Source organism: Symphalangus syndactylus, chromosome 17 (assembly GCF_028878055.3).
Source record: "Symphalangus syndactylus isolate Jambi chromosome 17, NHGRI_mSymSyn1-v2.1_pri, whole genome shotgun sequence".
Lineage (NCBI taxonomy): Eukaryota > Metazoa > Chordata > Mammalia > Primates > Hylobatidae > Symphalangus > Symphalangus syndactylus.
The window spans coordinates 52,381,850-52,400,561 of record NC_072439.2 but is presented as its reverse complement, the minus strand read 5'-3'; the positions used below and the strand labels follow the sequence as shown (position 1 = coordinate 52,400,561).

At 38.0% G+C, this 18,712-nt stretch overlaps 1 protein-coding gene across 8 annotated transcripts in view; it reads right to left on the bottom strand.

Moving 5' to 3' along the window:
• Positions 1–230: 230 nt before the first annotated feature.
• The window catches only part of EIF2A (eukaryotic translation initiation factor 2A), a 39,321-nt gene continuing 20,839 nt past the window's right edge, over positions 231–18,712 (bottom strand). For 6 of the 8 annotated variants that reach the window (XM_055247395.2, XM_055247397.2, XM_055247401.2 and 3 more), the window contains 8 exons: positions 18,003–18,076; positions 17,723–17,867; positions 17,472–17,588; positions 12,934–13,505; positions 9,228–9,341; positions 3,276–3,404; positions 1,738–1,803; positions 231–626 (listed from right to left, as the gene is read on the bottom strand). In XM_055247395.2, the coding sequence (XP_055103370.1) occupies positions 561–626; positions 1,738–1,803; positions 3,276–3,404; positions 9,228–9,341; positions 12,934–13,505; positions 17,472–17,588; positions 17,723–17,867; positions 18,003–18,076 (1,283 nt within the window). In that variant the 3' untranslated portion in view covers positions 231–560. The remainder of the gene's footprint in view (positions 627–1,737; positions 1,804–3,275; positions 3,405–9,227; positions 9,342–12,933; positions 13,506–17,471; positions 17,589–17,722; positions 17,868–18,002; positions 18,077–18,712) is intronic. The other 2 variants (XM_055247398.2, XM_063620232.1) reach the window with 1 other exon arrangement.

Sequence of the window (18,712 nt, the reverse complement as noted above, 5' to 3'; positions counted from 1 at the left end):
AGGATACAGGAGTAGTATATCATAGTGACCTAAAGCATAGGTTCTGGGATTAGATGGCCATTTCCTAGCTTTGAGACACTGACCAAATTTCTTAATTTTATGGCCTTAGTTTTTTCATTTATAAAATAGAGATTATAACAATTACTTCATAGAGTCTTGTGAGAATTAAGTAGTTTTACAAATTAATAAAGGATATCTGAACTAAGGAACTTACAATAAAAACAAAGTGATTAAATTTAAAATGTCTTTATTCAATTATATGGTATATATCTCCCTCTACAAAAAAAAGACACTTGTCTTTCAATCTGTCAAGCTTAGCTAAAAAATTCACGTATCTCTTTTCTGTACCACATATTGACATGATATAGAATGCAAGATATAAATATCAATTTAATAGACATTATTAAATAATTTTACACTTATGTAGAATCTTGGATAAATGGTTAAAATTATAGATTGACATTAAGTGTGGGCACAGGAATATTCTGTGTATACCAATGGGTTTAACAGAAGATGTGTTTGCACTGATTTCTGGTCATCAACTTGCTTTCCGTGAATCTTTAAATACCCAATTCCAAATCTTCCAGCTCCTGGAGAAGGGCTGTTTCTTTCTGAATTTTCTCCAACTAGAAAAGTTTGAAACAATGAAGTTATTATGAAATAATTACTGGATATGTAACCAAAATACAGAAAAAAATGATATTTCTGACAATTTATTATGTTCACTAGTAAACAGATTTTAAAATACAGGTTAGAAACAAATTCTAATTTGTTATCTGGTATGAATTGAGGGTGAAAAGAACAGACACTGTCTTATTGCATCCCTTTGGGCCCCCAAAATTTTCAGTTCTATATTTGGGCTTAAAAATGTTGAGAGGAGGAGGGAAAAGGCAAACAGGTACTTGGGAGAATCTTAAATTTGTCTAATATAACAAATTGCTATTATTTTCAGCAGTAATAGCATAGTATGCCTCTTAGGAATATTTAGGAGTTTTAATGTGGCACAGTCTATTAACTTCCTGCCCATATATTAGTTATGTATTAGGCGTTATGTATTACCTAATCTGTATTAGTCAGGGTTTTCCAGAGAAACTAACACACACACATGCCCCGAGAGATAGAGAGATAGAGAGAGAGAGAGAGAGAGAGAGAGAGAGAAAGAGAGAGAGACTCATATAAAGGAGCTCCAAAATATATTTTTTTTTTGGTGAGACGGTTTTGCTCTTGTTGCCCAGGCTGGAGTGCAATGGCACGATCTCGGCTCACTGCAACCTCTGCCTGCCGGGTTCAAACAATTCTCCTACCTAAGTCTCCCAAGTAGCTGGGATTATAGGTACGTGCCACCACACCCGGATACTTTTATATTTTTAGTAGAGATGGGGTTTCACCATGTTGGTCAGGCTGGTCTCAAACTCCTGACCTCAGGTGATCCACCCACCTTGGCCTTGAGAGAATCTTATATTTGTCTAATATAACAAATTGCTATTATTTTCAGCAGTATAGCATAGTATGCCTCTTAGGAATATTGACTTTTTCATTCACATGATCAATACCATATCTCTTCTATTTAAGGGTAAAGCTATTTAAAAGTAAAAACATTAAAAAGAATATGGCATATGGTTTTCAAAATAAGTTTTTAAACTCCATGTGCTCTTTTACCTGACTAAATACTTGTTTATAATAAAAGGGGGAAGGCTGGTGGTCACCACAAGCCTAAATGAAAAATGCAGAAAGTACCTGATTTTTTTCTAGCTGTTTTCCAGTTGCTGCTTGTTCTTTCAGTTGTTCGATTGCTTTCAGTTTCTGCAAACATCAAATATGAGTCAAGAGCAAGGAAGAAAAGTCACTTCAAATGCACTTCAAAGTCACTTCCTTATTAAGAATGTGAAACTCAAGTAAGGAGATTAATTATCTTACACTTGTATCAAAAATGGTCTGTTAAAATGCTGGGGTAAACTGTTTTTTAAAGTTAAATGCAAAATTGTAAATGTTAAAAACATGAGATTTGGCAAAATATTTTTCTCAGGCTTTTAATTAATGTTATCATGTATGTATGTGTATATATAAATGTATCAGTAATGGCACATTTCAATGCCCCATTGGACCTGGGTGATGTTTCTGGCTTTGAGAGAAATCTCAATGAGAGCATTCTGAAAGATTGTTGGTCCAAAGTCCTGCCTGATAAAAAGTGAATGAAAGAGAAACCTCATAATGCAGCTGTGAAGGGCTCTAGAGACCTTTTTTTAATCTCCAGGGCCACCCCAGCACACTGGCTGCAATATCACAAGTCAATACACTTCTTTTTTGTCTCTGTCTCTTCATCTTCAAAACTAGGATAAGTATCTGCCCCTACTTATCACAAGGTATCTAATGAAACACTGAGTATAAAAGTGTTGAGTGGCCGGGCACAGTGGCTCACGCCTGTAATCCCGGCACTTTGGGAGGCCGAGGCAGGCAGATCATGAGGTCAGATCGAAACCATCCTGACTAACACGGTGAAACCCCGTCTCTACAAAAAATAAAAAAATTACCCAGGTGTGGTGGCGGGCGCCTGTAGCCCCAGCTACTCGGGAGGCTGAGGCAGGAGAATGGTGTGAACCGGGGAGGTGGAGCTTGCAGTGAGCCGAGATCGCGCCACTGCATTCCAACCTGGGTGACAGAGCAAGACTCTGTCTCAAAATAAAATAAAATAAAATAAAAAAGTGTTCAGTGGCCAGGCAAGGAAGCTCACGAATCCCAGCACTTTGGGAGGTCGAGGCGGGTGGATTAACTGAGGTCAGGAGTTTGAGACCAGTCTGGCCAACATGATGAAACTCCGTCTCTATTAAAAATATAAAAATTAGCCAGGCGTGGTGGTGCACACCTGTAGTCCCAGCTACTCGGGAGGCTGAGGCAGGAGAATCGCTTGAACCTGGGAGGCAGAGGTTGCAGTGAGCGGAGGTTGTGCCACTGCACCCCGGCCTGGGTGACAGGGCGAGACTCCGTCTCAAAAAAAAAAAAAAAAAAAAAGTGTTCAGTATATTTCTATGCTGATGCATGCTAAATTTTATTACTCCAAAAATCAAAGTACTAAGAGTCTTCAGACATTTGTGAATATAACTAAAATCAATACCATTCCTAAGTGAACAGTGCTTCATAGTAAGAAAACAACAATGAGAACTGCTGATACCAACTTCTTAGATACCTGTCTTTAGGCATCTAAGTACTCCCTTACTTATATAATTTTCATGTACACCTTTCAATATGCACGTCTGTTTTTCATTTAAGTCTCTCACCTTCTTTAGGTTCTTGATTTTTTTGTCTATCTCAGGGTCCCCAGAAATTGACTGAGAGACAGTGTTTCGTGGTGTGCTCTGTGGGGCAGGAGTAGGTGCCAAATCTGGACTCTTGTCACTTCTTGCTTCCTGCAGGAAATATTTTTTTTAAATTCAATTTTAAAAACCAAAAACATTACAGTATTTAAATCAACACAGCTTTGGCATATGGAATACAGAAACTAAATATGTGATTTTATCTACATTTTATATAAAGAATCTGAATTAAAGGTCTCATGAAGTATGCTACATACTCCCATATTAGAAATAAAATGACCTTATCAGAGTAAACTAGGAGGTTTCTGTAACAGCCAACAAGCATTCCAAACTTTTGCATATTCTGAGATGTGACAGTAGATAGACGGTTTCAACATATGAGAGGGCTTTTCTATTTAAAGTGTTTAAAGTTTCACTCTTACAAGGCTCTCTCCAAAACTATAAAGAATATGTATGATCAAGTACCTGTAATGAATTATGCTACAAGAATAAGAATCCTACAGATATTAACTTATAATCAGATCAATTCAGCTTTGCAACAAAGTACCACAAAACTTTTTTCCCCTTAAAGGGATGCTATAATGCTTCCAATATGATCAGACCTCTGATAACTTTTCTTGTCCCTCCTCACTGATTCTGAATCACTTTTATTTCTGCTAAGGTGCTGTATACTCTTGCCCCTGGCCTTTGTGTACAGCAGTCTCCCTTAACCATGGTTTCAGTAACCAAGGGTCAACTGCAGCCCAAAAATATTACATGGAAAATCCCAGAAATAAACAATTCATAAGTTTTAAGCTGTGTGATGAAATCTCTCAGCATCCTGCCTAGAACAAGAATCATTCTTTTATCCAGTGTATCCACAGTGTATTCGCTCCCCACCTATTTTTCACTAGTAGCTGTCTTGGTTATCAGATCGACTGTCACGGTATCAACAGTACTTGTGTTTAAGTAACTCTTATTTTACTTAATAATGGTCCCAAAGTGCAGAGTAGTGATGCTGGCAGTTCGGATATGCCAAAGAGAAGCTGTAAAGTGCTCCCTTTAAGTGAAAAGGTGAAAGTTCTTAATAAGGAATAAAAAATATTGTATGCTGATTTGCTATGATTTACAGTAAGAATAAACCTATCCATGAACTTGGGAAGAAGAAAAAAGAGATTAGTGCTAGTTTTGCAGTTGCACCTCGAACTGCAAGTTATAGCCATGGTCATTCATCTTACCACACAGGCATTGTACCATCTCACATTGTCGCAAAAAGGGTGAATACAACACAATTAGATATTTTGAGAGACCATATTCACATATCTTTTATTACAGTATATTATAATTGCTCTATTTTCTTATGAGTTACTGTTAATCTCTTACTGTGTATCACAGTCTCTATAGGGTTCAGTACTATCTGTGGTTTCAGGCACAGCTCTGCCCCTCCAGGATAAAGGGAGACTACTATATATTGTTCCTTGTGCCTATAACACCTTCCCCCACAAGTCACCTGGCTGAACCCTACTTATCCTTTAAGTCTTCTGGAAAATCTCCCCACCTTAAGACTGGATAGTAGCACCTTTCCCAGGCTCTCATAATGCCCAGTATTTTTCCCTATGGTAACACCATATTCTACCATTCCCCATTAGAACTGAGCCCCTAGCATAATACTTGCTTCGTTGCACGGGCTAAATAAATTAAAAAGTAAAGGAATGACTCTTCCTTTATAATTATGACAAGATATCTATTTTGGTAAGAGGGGAAAAAAGTTATATAAGTATTTATTGGCTCCAAGGTAGGGTTTCTACTTCTTATAGAATTTCCAGTGGAATATATATATAATGCTCCAGGTCTCCATAACCTTTTACTCAGAGTTCTGGGTAGGATACTCTGAACTTTTAAAGCATCCTCAGGGAACACAGAATAGGGTATCACTTCTAGATCTTCAACTCTAAAAGTCTGCTTAAGAGTTTTTAGAAAATACAGAATTGAAGTCAATTTTTCTCTCTTTTTTTTGGAGACAGAGTCTAGGCTGGAGTGCAGTGGCATGATTCCAGCTCATTGCAACCTCCGCCTCCCGGGTTCAAGTGATTTTCCTGCCTCAGCCTCCCAAGTAGATGGGATTACAGGCACCTGCCACCACACCCAACTGATTTTGTATTTTTAGTAGAGATGGGGTTTCACCATGTTAGCCAGGCTGATATCGAACTCCAGACCTCAGGTGATCCGCCCACCTCAGCCTTCCAAAATGCTGGGATTACAGGCGTGAGCCACTGCGCCCAGCCAATTTTTCTTTTTAAAGTCATGTTGGTTTCACTTTTTGGTACTCTTTAATAAACAATTCTTTACCTTCTACATGAAAACAAATTACCAGGCACTTTGAGAATTCAAAAGAAAATATTGTTTCTCCTCTTAAGGAGCCTATAAGTTCTGGTAATAGGCAGTTTATATTTTTCACAATATAAAATTAAATTAGAAGAGTAAATAAAAGAAGAGGGGATATTCTGCCTATCAAAATTCACTTTTGATATCAGATTTTAAAAATATAAAATTTTAGTTGTTTATAATGAGCTAAGAATATAACTCTCTAGGAAGAAAGGTTAATGTTATACATGTGAAAAACCATTAAGTGCTATATAAAATTTATTTTTCCCCACAAACTAACCAAGAACAAGTTGAAATGTCTGCATTATTATACTTAAATTCTAGCCATTCTCTAGAAAGGACGTATATATGGTAAGATTAAATTCTTATGTTTCAACTCTTTTTTGGTAAAGTCAACAAACTTATAAAATTATCACCAGTTTATAAAAATACTAGTTAGATTATATACATCTGACTGCTCTATCTTTGACTATTTACTTCAGAGTCAGGACTAAGAAGGCCTGGATAAAGTGAGATTCTGTCAAGGGCCATTTAGCTTTGTTCCATCACACAGCCATAACTTTTACCAACTTCAGCCAGTCATCCCCAAAATACATACTGAATAGTTTATCTTGCAAGTTGAAAACCTTTGCTATTACTGGAAAAACAACTCAAAAAGCAACTCCACAATGAGAGATTACTGGTATCACCTTTGGTATCATCTTTAGTAAAAAACGTGTGTAGGTGCTTGATGACTGTATTGGCTCTTTTAAAAAAAACCTGACAGGTATAAACATATAACTGAGAGGTGTAAATTTATAACTGATCAGTCCAGCTGATCACACAATTACCATGAGCTATAAAGAGTTACACATTTATAACTGAGAATTATAAATAACCATTATTTACAATAATAATTTCATTATATTAATTAAATGTGAAATAATTATCAAATAATTTGTATTATAAAATGTATAAACTAATAGAATTTGTATTTTTATAATTAATGCAATTATAATTTAGTATATTAATTAATGGTTATAATTATTAATAATTATAATCATGTAATTATGTAAGTAATTATTTATATAATAAGTATAAGGAATCTTAATCCAGTATCACCAATGGTCATATTAAAAATATCTTTTGATAAAGTGGAAGAAACTTTGCTTATAAAAATAGAATTCTAAGTTGAGTGGGTTTCAGAGAGGCCCTAAAACTCAAAGGGCATCTTAGTTATCAAGTTGTAAGGATACTACTGAGTTGTAATATCCAGGGCCAGTAGAGGTTCCTACTTGTACTGATGAAGGGACAAGACTTGCTTTTATACAAAGCTAATATCAAATGCATGGAATAGATCATTTTTACTTGGAATAACCTAAAGCTGACCAATTAAAAGATACTTCTGGGGATGAAACATATTAACTACAAATGAGCAAAATGGTTTTTCTAAAAGTCCAGATTTTAGCAGAATATGGTTGCATAATACAATTCTACACCTTAAAATAGTAACTGCCTCCCAAAACACATAACCAGCCTAGACCTGTCAAAATTCAAGAATTATCAGCAGGACTGTACTGGTGATATAGCAACCAGCTGTTAAAAATCTGCCCTTTCTAGGATGGGCACAGTGGCTCACGCCTGTAATCCAAGCACTTTGGGAGCCTGAGGTGGAAGGACTGCTTGAGCTCAGGAGTTTGAGACTAGCCTGGGCAACATGGCAAAACTCGGTCTCAAAAAAAAAACCAAACCAAAACAAAACCAAAAAAACCTACGCCCATTTCCAGCCTGAAAAACATAGTGATAACCTATCTTTACAAAAATAATTAGTTGGGAATGGTGGTGTACATGTACAGTCCTAGTTACTTGGGAAGCTGAGGCAGGATTACTTGAGCTCAGGGTTTGGGGTTGCAGTGAGCCGTGATCATGCCTCTGCACTCCAGCCTAGATAACACAGTGAGACAGAGAGTGTCTCAAAAAAAACAAAAACAAAAAATCCAAAAATCCTACCCCACTGCTACGGTCTGACATATTGGTGTTTCCCTCAAATTCATAGTTTGGGACGTAATACTCAATGTAATAGTATTAAAAGGTGGGGCATTTGGAAAATGATTAAGTCATGAGGATTCCACCCTCAAGAATGAGATTAGTAGCTTTATAAAAGAGACTAAAGAGAGCTCCACTGCCCCTTCCACCATGGGAGGACACACAGAAAGAAGGTGCCATCTATGATGAACGGGTTCTCACCAGATACCAAATCTGCCAGCACCCCAGCTTCTAGAACTGTGAGCAATAAATTTGTTTATAAATTACCTAGTATAAGGTAGCAGCCTGAATGGATTGAGACATGTACTCTACCTGAATTGCAAAGATGTGATCACCATAACTTCACTAACCAGACATCCCCAGCCCAGCCAATCACATTATCACCATGAGCTACACAATATCACAATTTGTCAATTATTTACACTGGTGTGGCTTTTCAACTACATAATCAAATAAGAAACTATTCTGGAAATATCCCATTATTTGGGTACTTCTGGTATTTCAATTCCCAGTTAAATAATTTCATATAGTACTATAATACTGAGTGCCCAAATGGCTTTCTAGTCATGTAATTTCCAGCTTCTCTTAGTAAATACATGCTTCAAGGAAAGCAAACTACATCACTTCACACAAGTGCCACCAAAAGGGTCTACAGCAAGTAACGTGCTTACATAACACCATTAGTGTCTCAGGTTACGATGTCAAGTCCAGTTTCTTTTGTCACCCATCATATAGACAAGATTACTTAGAAATTCATAGGCAAACAAAAGAAAGATACTCTGCCTATTTAAGTCTAACTCCAACTACATTTTATAACGTAAGAGCCAAGGTTTTTTGTGCTTTTTTTCTTTTTTTTCCAAGTCATGGTCTTGCTCTGTCACTCAGGCTGCAGTGGTACAATCACAGCTCACTGCAGCCTCAACCTCCCAAGCTCAAGTGATCCTACCATCTCAGCTTCCCAAGTAGCTGGGACTACGGGGTACATGCCATCATGCCCAGCAAAAAATTTTTCGTAGAGATAGGGGTCTATGTTGCCCAGGCTGGTCTCGAACTCCTGGGCTCAAGCAATTCTCTCACGTTGGCCTCCCAAAGTGCTGGGTTACAGGCATGAGCCACCACACCTGGTCACAGTCAAGTATTTAGGACCACAATTCTTTAAACTTTAAGGCTTAAAGCTAACTTAACTGCCTTTTTTTTTTGGAGATGGAGTCTCTCTCTCTCTCGCACAGGCTGGAAGGCTAGAGTGCAGTGACGCAATCATGGCTCACTGCAACCTCCACCTCCCAGGTTCAAGTAATTCTCCTGCCTCAGCCTCCTGAGTAGCTGAGATTATAAGCCACGGCCAACTAATTTTTGAATTTTTAGTAGAGACAGGGTTTCACCATGTTGGCCAGTCTGGTCTTGAACTCCTAACCTCAAGTGATCCATCTGCCTCAGCCTCCCAAAGTGCTGGGATTACAGGCGTGAGCCACTGCGCCCGGCCATAACTGACTATTTGTTTTGTTATGAGATTAATGCCCCAAATACCTGCTTTGCAGCTTTCTTAGCTTCATGCTTCTTTTGATTTTTAAGAGCTGTTTTTGATAATGGCTTATCGTTTCCTGATTGTGGTTTCATATTCTGAGGTGGTTCCTCTTCATGCTATGGAAAATGTAAAATAATTTTGAAATGGAGTCCATGTTGTAAACACCTACAACAAATTATACACTTCTGCTAACATAGGATAAACTTATTTTATCAAATTTAAGATCATTAGCAAAGATTATTTCGAAACTCACTGGTAGTGGCACACTCCAACTGTCAGGATGGATTTAATTAGGGTCTTCCTATCAGTTGCTATATCTTTCAATCATATCAGAGCTGGCAAAATTCACTTTAGTTTTGTTCAAACAGAATTTTTCTTAGCACTACTACAGACACATGATTCTTATGAAAACTAGATACCAACAACAGCTTCTTCTGAGGCCTTTTTGGTTCTAACTATTGTCAACAGAAACCCAGTTGCCTCGCTTGTTTTCTTCACACAAAGAATTACTTGCTAGATCTTTACTTGTAAAATCAGAGATTAGAAGATTAGAAATAAAAGCAAATGAAAAAACAAGAATAGATTATAAGAAAATAAATGAAATAGAAAGGAGTAATTAACTAGATAATTACAAATCTGGGATTGACATATGAAGAGACCAAAAAAAAATTACATGGCTTGTCAGATTACACAATGAAGACAATCATTTCCAACATCAGATATTTATGTAACCATGTAACAACTATATTCCACAACAGAAAAAATGGTGAATTATAGGTTCAATGTATCTCCAGAACAGTTTTAGACAACATACAGTATAAGTGATGGCACTACAACTCTCTATCAGATTTATGTACTTACTGATTTCTATCTATATTGCTATTATTTTAATGTTAATTGTCTCTTAGACTCTATCATAACTCAGCACATCAAAAGTACCAGCTCTCCATGAAGTTTCTTGAGTACTAGGTCTCAGATCTGCATTTTACTTATAAGTCCTATATGGAAATGAGCAGAGCTCAAACACTTAAGATGCAGAGTAATAAATAAGAAACCATAAAGTGACCTTATCTTAGCAAATGCATTAACTATTTCAGGTCATCAAAGTTCTGGGTATGTTCATATTCTACTTGAAACAAACTGAATATTATGAGAACCCACATTTGTAGAACAGCAGACAAATTTGGAGTGTAAGGCTCTTTCATTTCATTTTTATCCATGTTGCATAAAATGCTACTTAAGTTATACAATATTTGCTGAACATTTGTTTCATACATAATATGAAAATTCTTTCAATAGTGGGCTCTTCTGTAGTAGTTTGCTTTGGCTGAAAGGTTTCTGCTCAGGAGAACTTTGATGAAAAATGAGGCAAGAAGAAAAGATAAGTTACAAGTCTCTTCCACACTTATGAGCATCATGTAGCCACTGAGAGCCTTTCACTTGAGACGAAAAAAATCCACACAACTACTATAAATCATGAGTTTTTTCTGGTTTTGGTACTATGTGCTCATTATGCATAATTTCATTCTTTTTTTGAGACGGAGTCTCGCTCTTTCACCCAGGCTGGAGTGCAGTGGCGCGATCTCGGCTCACTGCAGGCTCCGCCCTCCGGGGTTCACGCCATTCTCCTGCCTCAGCCTCCCGCGTAGCTGGGACTACAAGCGCCTGCCACCTCGCCCGGCTAATTTTTTGTATTTTTAGTAGAGACGGGGTTTCACCGTGTTAGCCAGGATGGTCTCGATCTCCTGACCTCATGATCCGCCCGCCTCGGCCGGCCCATAATTTCATTCTTATTAATAAACTTTGTTTATTCAGTTTTATCAATTATTATGGGACGTTTTTGATGAACACATTTTAATTTCTCAGCTCACTGCAACCTCCTCCTCCTGGGCTCAAGTGAATTTCCCACCTCAACACCCCCGAGTTGCTGGGATCACAGGCAGACACCACCATGCCCAACTATTTTTTTTGTATTTTTAGTAGTGACAGTGCCTCACCATGTTGCCCTGGCTGGTCTCAAACTCCTGGGCTCAGGCGATCCACCCCCCTCGGTCTCCCAAAGTGCTGAGATTACAGATGGAAACCCCCACGCCGGACCAACGAACACATTTTAAAAGGTGAAGGTTTTTTGGAAAGCTAATAAATACTCTTTAAGTATAATTTATATGTAAATTTTTACCTATAAAAAACTTTTTCTGTGGGGGACGAACCCCAACACCTTTTTTCCCCTACTGCTGTGTAACCCTCCTCCTTTGTGAAGTTATCTACTACACTGTCTTTGTTTCTAGTAATTTCTTGACAGTATTTTCTTTGTAATTTGGCTTGTTTCTGGAATTAGATACATGTAAACATTTCTAATTACTGGGCATACAACTACTTCAACTAAAATGATTTGACAGGACCACACAATCATCACGCCACATAAAAAAGCAACAATTTAGTAGAAATCTTAAATGTTAACAAAAAAATCCTGGCCGCGTACAGTGGCTCACGCCTGTAATTCCAGCACTTTTTTTTTTTTTTTTTTTTGAGACGGAGTCTCGCTCTGTCGCCCAGGCTGGAGTGCAGTGGCGCAATCTCGGCTCACTGCAAGCTCCCCCTCCCGGGTTCACGCCATTCTCCTGCCTCAGCCTCTCCGAGTAGCTGGGACTACAGGTGCCCGCCACCACGCCCGGCTAATTTTTTCTATTTTTTAGTAGAGACGGGGTTTCACCATGGTCTCGATCTCCTGACCTCATGTTCCAGCACTTTGGGAGGCCAAGGCGGGTGGATCACCTAAGGTCGGGAGTTCCAGAACAGCCTGGCCAACAGGGCAAACCCCCGTCTCTACTACAAAAAAGTAGCTGGATGTGGTGGCAGGCACCGTAATCCCAGCTACTCAAAAGGCTGAGGCAGGAGAATTGCTTGAACCCGGGAGGCGGAGGTTGCAGTGAGCAGAGATCGCGCCCCACTGCTCTCCAGCCTCAGTGACAGAGTGAGACTCTGTCTCAAAAAAAAAAAACACCCTGATTTTAAGTTCTTGCCTAATTTCATCACCATTTTCAAAGTATTATTTTCTATATCAATTTCTCCCCCTCACCAAAATAAACCTACTACTTTTATGGATCAAAGAATTATGCCATCATGCACAGATTCAGAAAGCAGGATGGGTTGGAGTTACTTTTGTTTTTATCTGAGGTAAAGAAAATTCCAATACAGAAATAGGAAAAATCCGAAGTCTACTATATACTTTCTTTTTAAAGCTAAATAAATATGATAAATACAAATAAATATCATGTGTTATGTCTTTATATAATTTTACATAAATAAAACAATACTGTTTAAATAGAACATTTCGATGGAAATTAAGAAGTTTCAGACCAGTGATACAATTTTTTTTTTTGAGATGGAGTCTCGCTCTGTTGCTCAGGCTGGAGTGCAGTGGTACAATCTCGGCTCACTGCAACCTCCACCTCCCAGGTTCAAGCGATTCTCCTGCCTCAGCTTCCTGAGTAGCTGGGACTACAGGCATGCGCCACCATGCCCAGCTAATTTTTGTTATTTTTAGTAGAGATGGGGTTTCAACATGTTGGCCAGTCTGGTCTCAAACTCCTGACCTCAAATGATCCTCCTGCCTCGGCCTCCCAAAGTGCTGGGATTACAGATGTGAACCACCACTCCTGGCCCAAAATAAACTTTTTTCTATAAAAGTAGTAAAACTTTACTTACCAATTTGGAATTGGTGATTGGTTTATTTCTTAAAGCTGGGGGTCTATAAGCTGTTGCAACTTTAGGTTCCTCATTGGGTACTTCACTTGGAACTGCTTGGTAAGTTATTGTTTTTGCTGGAAATATTCCATCCAAAAATGGCTGCCAAGAAACCTGCCATAATTCTGCATTTGATGGCACATCATACTTGTGCAAGACAGAGCCAGTATAATGCCAAATTTTGTATCCATTATTAACCCGTAACCTGGGAGCACATGTAGCTGTTAAAATATGCTCACCATCCGGGCACCAAGCAAAATATGTAGAATCAGAAGCCACCGGTTTAGAAATAAGCTTGTAGTTTTTCACATCCCACACTTCCATTTGTCCCCTCAGATTTCCAAATCCAGCTAATACTAATATATGTCCATGAGGGCTATAGTAGGCTGCATTACGAGGACCAGTTCCGAAGTCAAATACAGGATCACATTTCAAGTTGAAAATTGTCGCTTTGGCAGGCATAAAACCATATACAGCACAAAACTCAGTAGAACTAGAATTCCAAACTACATCGTAAATGGGGCCATTTTTTGCTAGAAAAAGAATATAAAGCCCAAATTAGCAATAAAGAACTATATAAATATTTGTTAGCAAAAGTTACCATCATATAATACTCACAAACACGTCAAACAGATAAAAAAGTTTCAAGGAATGTTAACATTAAAATACTCTTACATTATATACTAGGGGGATTAATGTATAATCATAAATTTATTTAAGAACCCCTACTGAATCTTAATTTCTTTTAAACATTTTGGTAATATGGCCTTATAGTAATAGTTTGTTACTATTAATAAACAAATTTTTTTTGGAAGGGGTAATACGTGTAGATGGTAATCAAAATACAAACTATTTTATTTATTTATTTATTTATTTATTTATTTATAGAAATGGGATCTTACTTTGTGGCCCAGGCTGGAGTGCAGTGGCAAAATCACAGCTTACTGCTGCCTCAACTTCCTGGGCTCAAGGGATCCTCCTGCCTTGGCATTCCAAAGTGCTAGGATTATAGGCATGAGCCACTGTGCCCTATATTTTTTAAAATGCCACAAAAGACCAGGTGCGGTGGCTCACGCCTATAATCCCAGGACTTTGGGAGGCCGAGGTGGGCAGATCACCTGAGGTCAGGAGTTTGAGACCAGCCTGGCCAACATGGTGAAACCCCATCTCTACTAAAAACAGAAAAATTAGTTGGGCACGGTGGCATGCACCTGTAATCCCAGCTACTCGGGAGGCTGAGGCAGGAGAAGCGCTTGAACCTGGGAGGCAGAGGTTGCAGTGAGCCAAGATTGTGCCACTGCACTCCAGCCTCGGTGACAGAGCGAGACTCCATCTCAAAAAAAAAAGAAGCCAAAAACACAGGTCACTTTACACAAAGGCAACCCTCTGTTATATTTCTTGGATATCCTTTCAGAATTTTTGTTTTTGAGATGGAGTTTCACTCTCATTGCCCGGTCTGGAGTGCAGTGGCACGGTCTCGGCTCAATGCAACCTCTGCCTCCCAGGTTCAAACAATTCTGCCTCAGCCTCCTGAGTAGCTGGGATTACAGGCATGAGCCACCACGCCGGGCTAATTTTGTATTTTTAGTAGAGATGGGCTTTCGCCATGTAGGTAAGGCTGGTTTTGAACTCCTAACCTCAGGTGATCCACCTGCCTCAGCCTCCCAAAGTGCTGGGATTGATTACAGGCATGAGCCACCATGCCCAGCCTCTATTAACAGTTTTTGATGATGCAGGCTTCCCCCTCACTATACTTCAACCATACTGTGTAGTTTCATATTTTTATCTTCATTAGCCTACTAAGTGAAAATGTCTGTCTTTATTTCTATTTTTTAAATTATAAGCATCTTTTTTTTTTTTTTTTTTTTTTTGAGATGGAGTCTCGCTCTTTCACCCAGGCTGGAGTGCAGTGGCGCGATCTCGGCTCACTGCAGGCTCTGCCCCCCGGGGTTCATGCCATTCTCCTGCCTCAGCCTCCCTTGTAGCTGGGACTACAGGCGCCTGCCACCTCGCCCGGCTAATTTTTTGTATTTTTAGTAGAGACGGGGTTTCACCGTGTTAGCCAGGATGGTCTCTATCTCCTGACCTCGTGATCCGCCCGCCTCGGCCTCCCAAAGTGCTGGGATTACAGGCGTGAGCCACCGCGCCCGGCCCATAAGCATCTTTTAATATAAGTAATTTTATTTTTTTTTCTATGGGCTGATTTTTTTTCTTTTTTTTTTTTTTTTTTTTTTTTTAAAGAGATGGTCTCATTCTGTCACCAAGGCTGGAGTACAGCCGTGGGATCTTAGCTCGCTGCAGCCTCAAATTTCTCGGCTCATACAATCCTCCCACCTCAGCCTCCTAGATAGTTGGGATTATATGCATGAGCCACTGCACCAGCTCTGAGGACTAATTTTTACTATCCTATGCCTATTTTATTTTTCTCCAATTATTGGTCTTTTACTTGGCTTACTTGATATATTCAGAAAATTTGCGCTTCCTCATACTCATCACTTGACTAAAAAATATATTTTCCCCAACTTTTTGTTCATCTTGCTTAATTTATGGACTCTTTTCTTCTCTCATTGTAATAATCCATTATTTTTCTATGGTCAAATTCATTATTTTTTCCCCTTAGCACTCCTGTCTTGTTTAAATAGTCTTTTTCTACTCTTAAGATTAGAAAAAAAATTCTCCCATATAGTCTAATTTCTCTGCAGTCTTATGTATAAGTTTTTGACCCAACCAGAATTTATTTTGTGAAGAAGATAACCTTTTGTTCCAAATGGCTAGCCAGTTATCCCAAACCATATATTAAATGATCAATATTTTCTCCTCCATTGATTCAAATGCTGACTTTATTATATATTAATGTCTACAAAAGTATGGATCTATTTCTGGACTCTGTTCTCTTCCACTGATTTATCACTTTTACCAGTATATCCATATACCACAACCAAACTGTCTTAATTACAATTGGCTTACTTTTTTGTGACAGAGTCTCACTCTGTCAGCAGGCTGGAGTGCCGTGGCGCGATCTTGGCTCATTGCAACCTCCCACTCCTGGGTTCAAGCAATTCTCATGCCTCAGCCTCCCGAGTAGCTAGGATTACAGGCACGTGCCACTACACCCAACTAATTTTTGTATTTTTAGTAAAGACGGGGTTTCACCATGTTAGCCAGGATGGTCTTGATCTCCTGACCTCATGATCCGCCCGCCTCAACTTCCCAAAGTGCTGGGTACATTTTAATATCTGGTAGTGTCAGAACTCCAGATAACTTCCCCTGCCCTGCTCTTCTTTTACACAAGTTTCCAAAATATTCTTGTGTGTTCATTTTTCAACACCAACCTTACAGCCAGTTTATATAGTTAAAAAAAAAATTAGTTAGCATTTAAATTTGATTTTAGACTGACAGGCGAGAAATGACATCTTTATAAAAATAATTCTTCTTAGTAAAGGTCATAGTTTGTCTCTCTGAAGAGTTTTAGAGTTTTCTTCTCATTGGCCCTATATATTTGTTCTTCTTCTTATTTTTTGCTATATATGGAATCTTTCATTTTTTTAAAGTAGCTGTTGGTTATAGTGTGACTTCATCTACGTGAGCAGAGATGATTTTGTTTTCTTTCAAAACTGTATATATATTTTACTTCTGCTGATTAGTTATAGTGACTAGGTATTTCAGAATGCTATTAAAATAAAGTGAAAAAGGGAGCCATCCTTGTTTTTTTCTCTGACTTCAATGGAAATAGTTTTTTTTAAAATATAGATTACCCTACTTACACATGTTCAATTCAAAATGAGAAAATTAGGACGCTATCAGTATTTTAAAACTATTAAAGTTTTAGTTCATTAAAACAACAGATGAAGTGGTAACATTCTTGGATATTATTATTTTGAGACAGGGTCTCGCTCTTTCACCCAGGCTGAAGTACAGTGACATGATCATAGCTCACTGCAGCCTTGAACTTCTGGGCTCAAGTGATCCTCCTGCCTCAGTCTCCTGAGGAGCTGGGACTACAGGCATACGCCACCATGCCTGGCTAACTTTTTCTATTTTTTGTAGAGGTAGGGTCTCACTATGTTGATCAGGCTGGTCTTGAACTCCTGGGCTCAAATGATCCTCCCATCTCAGCCTCCCAAAATGTGCTGGAATTACAGGCATGAGCCACCATGCCTGGCCTCTTGGATATTACTAACAATTCTAAAGACAGTATTAAACAATTTGCCGTTATAATTAGCTAAGTAAGTTCCAAAAGAGCTACTACAATGGAATTACCTCATTCAGGAAGTTCACTTCTAAAATGTTGGCATAACTCAAATAATTGTATTCTGCCAAAATAAGGTATGTTTGAGGATGATTTTTAAGTTTCTTAATTAAGAAGAATTTTATCTTAAAGGTTATTAAGGTATATGAATTCTATCTTTTGATCAAGAATTTAGATTATATCATCTTTATGGCATAGTATTTTTTATTATCATTATTTCTAATCAAAGGAAGACTGCTGGAATACTCACGTAATTGCACTACAGCACTTTCTCCATTTGTTGCAATGTAGTGTAGAGTTTGTTCTCCATAGTAGGAAGCTCCTGTCTTGTCAACATCTGTGCTAGCTATTACCAACACAGCAGTAGCTATAACAGTAAAAACTTTAATTAGATTTAAAACACAAATTAAATGGGCATTGATTCTTCTGTTATACACATAGGAATACAGCCTAAATTAACAACTGATAAACAAAAGGAGGGATAAAATATACTTAGCATACCTTTTTTATTCCACAGCATTGTAACTTTATCTGCCTTAAAGAAACTTTTATTAGCTAAAGCTGCATGAGGTCCAGCAAAGTTGGGGTACTGATATAATCTAACAAATGAAGGTGCACCTTTACTTCCTGGAACATAGACAGCCACCTAAGATACATAGACATAAATCATTACTTAATTTTTTGAAGAATAAAAACTGAGATGGACATGTTTTTACAATCACAAAAAACTAGGAAAAGGTTTAAACACATAATATTACACATAAACAAAAACAGCAATTACCTTGTATGGTTGGGGTCCAGGTGATAATACAAAATCATTAATTTTTTGCAAATGCAATTTACTTACAATTGTGTCTAAAAAAAAGAGTAAATTAAATCAGATTGATGAGAGAACCTAAAAGGAACATGTTAAACTCTGAATACATTATAAAAGATCACTATAACTACACACTAATACTACTCACTGTAGTTTCCTCCTGGTGAGACACAGTAACACAGTGGAAAAAGCATAGGGTAGGAGCAAGACAAATGTAGGCTTCAATTTCTACTCAGTCATTTACTTGCAGTGTAAGCTTAGACAAGTAATGGGATTATACCACCTAACTCTCAGTAATTGGTTTTAAGAGAACAGTGCCAGGCATATGGTAGGTATTTGATAAACGTCAGTTATCCTCTCTTCAATCGCTGAAATAAAGTGGTCTTAGAGCCTATTAAAAGGAAAAGATCAACCTCGGCCTACTACTGCAGAATGTGGATATGGAAATTCTGTAACTTAATGTGATAAACAGATGCATGATAATGATGATCACAACCACAGTAACAATGGCTGATATTAAGAGCTTACTCTATTCCAGGCAGTCTGAACCATGCTATTATTAATAAAACTGCTACCCTAGTTAATTAGATCAAGAGCTAATATACTTTCTTTGTTCAATTTCAGAGATCAATGGCTTTTCAAAAGCAGCATACCAAACTGTCAAAAGTGGTGAT